This window comes from Triticum urartu, chromosome 7A (assembly GCF_056163025.1).
Source record: "Triticum urartu cultivar PI428250 chromosome 7A, HENAU_Tu73, whole genome shotgun sequence".
In the NCBI taxonomy this organism is placed as follows: Eukaryota; Viridiplantae; Streptophyta; class Magnoliopsida; order Poales; family Poaceae; genus Triticum; species Triticum urartu.
In genome coordinates, this window is record NC_141879.1 from 492,965,759 (window position 1) to 492,972,158 (window position 6,400).

The 6,400-nt window shown below is 46.4% G+C and overlaps 1 protein-coding gene across 1 annotated transcript; it reads right to left on the reverse strand.

The window, feature by feature from the left end:
• Positions 1–356: 356 nt before the first annotated feature.
• Positions 357–5,692, reverse strand: LOC125518456 (RNA-binding KH domain-containing protein). Its single transcript, XM_048683290.2, has 9 exons — positions 5,381–5,692; positions 5,004–5,273; positions 4,116–4,241; positions 3,827–3,869; positions 3,495–3,577; positions 3,146–3,223; positions 2,986–3,039; positions 2,323–2,457; positions 357–2,243 (listed from the first exon to the last, which is right to left on the reverse strand). Exons 2-9 carry the CDS (start codon positions 5,271–5,273, stop codon positions 804–806), a joined length of 2,229 nt encoding a protein of 742 aa, XP_048539247.2. The 5' UTR covers positions 5,381–5,692; the 3' UTR covers positions 357–803.
• Positions 5,693–6,400: the final 708 nt, after the last annotated feature.

The following is a 6,400-nucleotide window of genomic DNA, read 5'->3' on the forward strand; positions in this document are numbered from 1 at the left end:
ACAAGACTCTGCGCTTTTGAACCATGAAACCAATACCCAAAATACGACATACACGTTTAGTAATCTAAACACTCTTATATTAGTTTACGGAGGGAGTAGAAATTAAACTAAACAAGACTCTGCGCTTTTGAACCATGAAACCAATACCCAAAATACGACATACACAAAGTATACATGATGTCTAAGCAAACCAACTTACCAAACAAAAATGTCATGACAACCGATGATCAACCAACTTAAAAAGGAGTCATGACAAACGATGATCAAAACGGGACCCCACGTTTTTGAACGACAAAAGGCTTGGTTTCCACTTGGGTTAGTGGATAGGACATACTGCTTTTAGCTACTCGGGGAAGGAAGAAAAGGGAGGGGAATTCATCCCATCATCTCTTGTTTCCTACTGTGTAGACACTTATAGATTCGGTTACATGTCAATGCTGGCACAAGAATATTTTAGGACTGCACTGGAAGCAAGGCAGTAGTACATAAATTGCTGTAAACAAACGCAAGTGATCCGGGTATGAGTTTCGCTTGCTCGAAGAGCAAAACAGCACAGGCATCTTTGTTTCTTTCTTTAATGGAGGATTTGAACGTACAAATAGCCGCAAATGCAAGAAATGTCTCCTTCGACACGGTGTTCTTCTGTCAAAACAAAAAGAGGGAGAGCAATGGTACAAGTTAAGCACCTTGACCGCTCAAGGCTCACCTCCTTTCACATCACAACCTCGATTTCAGGACAGAGATGTCATCAGCGTCTCCTCCTTTCAAGCCAACCGATGCCATGAGATCCTCAGTAGACAGGGTCAGCCTCCGCCTTCTTTGCTCCCCCCTGACACGGATGTTGGCGCGAAAGGATCATATATCGGATTTGGGCCGCCTTGCCTGTTTGCATTCGGAAATGGATTCTGCTGCGGTGGCAAGAAATGAAACGGCATTCTGTTTGGATTTGCTGGAGGGAATGGTCGAAACCCATTAGGTGATTCATGAGCAGGTGGATTCCCAGGGAAGGTTCCATGGAAGTGTGGAGGTGGAACATGCATCCGAGCCGGACCCATATGACTTCCATCCGGAGGCCTTTGGAAACCTTGAACTGGGGAGATGGGGCTATGATTAGCAGGACGGAACGGCGGTGCTTGGGGTAAACCAAACGGAGAGTTAGCTTGAGCTCCCATTTGGCCCGCTGAAGCTGGATGGTCTGCTGAAGGTGGCGCGTGAGGCCTAAAGGTAAAATCACCTGTGGCTGGACGTGGAGGTCTGAAAGCAGCTATAGATGTCTGATTGTAGCCTGTGTTTGCTGAACTTGAGAAAGACAACCCGTGCATACCAGCAGGCGGGCGCGATGAAGGCGCCACTTGTGCATTGCCAGGTGTTGGTCCAGCTTGAGGGAAAGGTGAAAGTGTGCCTCTCATTTGAGGTGTTGACATGGGAGGACGCATTTGCATCGATGGCGGGTAAGTTTGCTGTGGTGGCGCCCCAACAGGAGATGATAGTACTTGTACCGCTGTAGGACCATGAGATGAAACTGAAGGAAAAGACTGGGGGCCACCAGGAGGCCTGGAATGTAATGTTGCTGAAGGAGTGAAGTTTGCTCTTGGCGGATTCTGAGTTCCATAGCTGGTGGACATATTTGACTGAGAAGGCGCAGATGGAACTGGCGAGACAGAAATAGGAGGTCTCATTGGCATAAAACTTGGTGCACCTTGTGAAGGTCTCTGGGATTGTGCCATAGCAGGGGAGAAAGTTGGCCATCCTCCAGACGCATGGGGTGTTTGAAGGGGTCTAACAGGCAGTGGCGCTGCGGAAGATGTCAATGGTTGTGGGTTGTAAGCATTTCCAGGTGGTTGGCCAAAAGGTGGTCCAATGGAGGGGTTGGCTTGGAACTGCTGTGAAGGTTGTTGATTGTTCGGCATTGATGGCTGAAATCCAGGAAAATGTGGTGCGTTTCTTGGCATAAAACTTATGTGAGGAGATTGTCCTGTATATGGTGGCATGCTGAAAGAACCAGCAGGAGGTTGCAGCTGCAAAGAATTGTTGGGTAATGGGCTCAGTGTAGGCCCTGAGGAAGGAATTGATGGAGCACTGGTTTGCGAAATGGAAAGCCAATGAGCACTATGTGATTGGTACTGAAATAAGCCAGGCTGAGAAGTGGTGCTCTGCCCCTGTTGCATATCAGCTGGGTTTACACCACTAGAGGTAACTGCCGAAGAAACAATAGCTGTTTCTGGAGTATCTGTTGAATTTACCTGACAATGTTAAAATGATTTGGTGGTCAATTGACAGCATATTACAACTACAAATATAAGACCAAGCTTCTGAACTTACTGAGACAGGAGTAAGAAGCATCTCAATCAACGCAACTGCAGCATCAACTTTGTCATAAGAGTCAGCTGACACATGTATGTATATGTCCTCATAAGCAGCTTGCGCTTCATGTATATCTGGCTGGCCAACCTCAGCCTGAGCATGAATAATAAATTTAGGTGTTCAGTTGATGTAGTTGTGCTGAAATCGCTATCAGGATTACTTGCTAATAAAAGAGTAAATAATCAAGAAAAAGATGTGCTTAGCACTTGAGCATCATAGTTATCACAGTCCCTAAAAGTAAAGCTTAAACAGAAAGTATGTCTAAAGATCTGCTGTGGAAATGATCCTAACTAACATTTTCGATTAGGCGATACAACAAAGGTCAAGAGCAAAAGATTAACAAAGGCCCAGCATTTTTGTTTTGTTTCAACTCAATACAGTTTACTAAATCTACGCTCAAGGGATTGCATGTCCAACTGAATACTTTGCATTAAAGATGTATACGAAACACCACCAAATACAAAGCTATACCAGAGCACAAACAACACATTTAAGAAGTTTGAAACAAGTCATAATAGTTTGTCCATCAATGTACAGTACGAGGGTATGACATACTGCTCTCACTTACATGGAGAACAGAAATGTTATTATAAGTTAAAGGAATCAAGAAAACAAGTTAACCTTTTCACCACTGCCTTTCTTAGTCCCGTAAACTCGTATTTTAGCTCCAGTTTCCTGGCATATGATAAATGATGTGACGGTACATTCTAAGAAACAAACATATTCTCGTGAATGTTTCGACCAATTAAAATGAAGATTTCCAAGAATGACTCATTAATACCTCCTGTAGTCGCTTCTGGGTATTTCTCTCAGGTCCTATAAGAATTCCAATGATGTTTTGTCCTGGATGTGCTTCTGTCTACAATAGCCAACAGCACAAGGTAAATGCAACACATTTATATAGAGAGAAAGCAAACCCAAATTTGTTATCTACCCAGATTTAGAATTTATTTTAAAAGGTATTTGTTAATCGTGATACATTATACTAGCAGATGGCACTAAAAAGCTGACATGAGAACCTTCAGATATGAATAGAAGATGGACACCGCTACAAACAAGTGAAACAACTACTGGTACAAATGCAAACACAAACTGATCGATAAGCATTAAACAACAGTGCATTTACATACAGGCAGAGGGATTTTTGTCTCCTTAAGTAATGGCTTGTAATCATCAGGAGCCTTGTATGCTGGATTTAGTTGGAGTATTTCTCCTACAATGAATACACAGTCAAGTTAATAACACACTTCTTTAAGACATAATACAACAAAGCATGACTAACAGTCTACTACAGAGGCATTCAGTCCCTGCATAGTTAATATGCTTAAGCAATATTGAACATGGTATGCCCCCTTGAGGAAGCAACCTTCCATCAGAGACAGGATGCACTGACACAGCAGTAGTTCTTTATTCAGAAAAATATGACGTGAAAGACACAGAGTAAGAGAACAACTTCTCCCACCAATAATTTCTCGTTTTTCAAGCTCCAAGAGTTTAATCTTCCCCTGCCGCAAAACAAAAATGAAAGAAGTTACCAAACGAGAGCATATAATTGTTTCGACATAACCATAAGCACCAACCAACATGCCTCCAAAAGCATATCAAATGAGAGCATAATTTGATTGTACAACTCATTTCCTCTATAAAGCATGCACCTGGGGTTACCAGTTACGAAAACACATACTAAACTAGATCCAAACGTTGTGAACAACAGAAAGGGGGCGACAGCACGGTGGTCACTCAATGAATACCTCATTCTCTTTTGGATTGTCAGCACGATCAGAACTTGAACCCTTCACCGTAATCAATGAGCCTTCGTTTCCTCCTATCACTAGAGCTCCAGATGTCAGCTCCTTTGTAATCTGCTCCACTCTAGTCTGCTCATGCACTATAGTGAATTAATGACACCTGGCAATTGAAGCTTCCTACATGAAAGAATCACAAGAAAATGCTCTTTTCTGTCTGACCAGAGGAAGAGGAACTACCGTAATCATACTTGGGCCTTGCTTGGACGGAAATGTGGAATTACAGGCAACTCAATAAGATGTTTTACAAGACTTTCTAGTCATACAAAATGACACAAGGTGTCAAGCTGGTTCTATGGTTGCTAAAGTAACTAAATAAACGTCGTTGAACATATCTAAATGCAATCACATACTGGTTCGCAGGCTATGAAGAGAAACAGGTGTTTTAAGAATACATGATTGCAAGGGGTAGATCCTTATGACTGAATGCGATCTGGAACTATTGACAACACGTCTTAGCATGCCCAAGAAGAAGAATGCACAATGCAGGGTTCTACTGTTAATGATTGAATGTAGAGATGCAACTATGAGCATGACAGCTGCCTGAGTTTGCTAAAGATACACAGAAACATAGTTGCACAAACTCTTGCATGCTTAACAGTAAAGAAGTGTTCCAGTTGTCTGCATTGCAATATCAGAGGATTATACTGATGCAAAGTCCTGTTTCCCATAGTTAAAAACTCAATGCTATCCTTTCCGCGTTGCTAATAGTACAGATATAATTTAGCAAATGGCATACAAACAAAAAGGTACTCTGAGATAGAATGTGCTATAAGTCCAACTACATGGACGGAGAGCACTAGATAATACTTGAGCTCAAAACGGTTACTCTACCTGGTAAGCAAGAGCTTTGGCTTTCCTGACGGCAGGATCGGAGGTAAGATCAGGCCCCCACTTTGTGTTTCTTTTGAGAGGTTTAGGGTTCTCTTCCTTGGGGACAGTTGGTGCTTCAACCTTGCGGATAATCATTGAGCCTGGTATCTTGTTTTTTGGTATGACGAATCCAGCTTTTGCCCCGAACATTGACAGCTTGGGAGGCAAAGATGGTGACATGGTAGGCTTTGGTTGTCGGGCAGGAGAAGATTGTTCAAGTTTCGCGGCCATCTGGAATCGATCAATAAAGGAGAATTGAATCCTTGAGGCTGAACCTATTAAGACCGAAAGCGGGAAGCAGGGAAGTCGAGAGAGACGCAACAGCCGGAATGACTCACCGTTTCTCCCTGCGCCGAGCCGGGGCGCCGCCGTCGGTGGCCGAGCAGAACCTAGGTATGCGGCGAGGGACCTCGGCGGAGGTTGGGGACGGCGCGGAGGCAAGGGAAGCGCCGCGGAGGGCGGGAGCGCTACGGTGGGCGGAACGGGGCGCAGGGTGGACGGAGAGGGACGCGACGACGGCCGGCCGCCGGTGCGGCGCGTGAACTGGGCGCAGCTCGCCTGCTCGGGTACGGTCGGCAGGTTGGGCGAGTTCTGTTTTCTCCCCTGAAGTGCTTCAATACGATGAAATGCCACAGGGTCAGAGCATCTCCAGCTGCAGCCTCAACAAGCCCTTTTCATGCGTTTTTATTGTACCGGCATCCAAAATTCAATCCAATCACGTATCAAAAACCCGTTTTTCACGGGCTTGAACCCAAATCAGCGCCGGCGGCCCCAAGCCAAACCCGACGCGTTGGGGCGCTCAGGGGCGCCGGGGCGAGGGCTTTTGGCGCGAAAACTCGACGGGCCCGCTGAATCAGCGACACGCGCCTCGTCCTCCTCAGAACGTCTCGGTTTTCCGCGGGGAATCAATGGCAAGGCTGACCGGCATTAATGGCAAGGCTGCCGCGGGTCAACCTTGTCATTGATTCCTCATCACGGACGACGCGTCACGGGCGGGCAGGCGCGGCGACGCCTCCCCTTCTGTCACGCGTTCACACGCCCTGAGGCTATATAAACAGAGGTTTCCCTTGCCGCTGGTCACACCAGCCGCTGTCCCTCCCTTCCGTCGCCGAGCCCACACCAGTCGTCGTCCCTCCCTTCCGCCGCCGAGCTCTGCCGCTCTCCCCTTCCCTTTCTCTCTCCATGGCCGAACGCTTCCCCGGCGACGCCGCGGCGGCCAAAGCTTCGGTCGCCGCACGCTCCAAGAATGCGAGTCGTGGCTTCTCTTCGAGGCGAACATCCCGGCGCCGCCGGACATGCGCGCCGGGCCGACGGTGTAACGCTACGAGACTGATGTGTCAGGTGTCTTTCAGTTATTT

Excerpts from the sequence above, each read along its gene's own strand:
- LOC125518456 (XM_048683290.2), bottom strand. The coding sequence starts at position 5,273 with ATGGCCGCGAAACTTGAACAATCTTCTCCTGCCCGACAACCAAAGCCT. Across the intron at positions 3,040-3,145 it reads CCCAGAAGCGACTACAGGAG|GAAACTGGAGCTAAAATACG; the intron begins GTATTAATGAGT and ends ATCATATGCCAG. Across the intron at positions 2,458-2,985 it reads AGAAAGGCAGTGGTGAAAAG|GCTGAGGTTGGCCAGCCAGA; the intron begins GTTAACTTGTTT and ends ATTCATGCTCAG.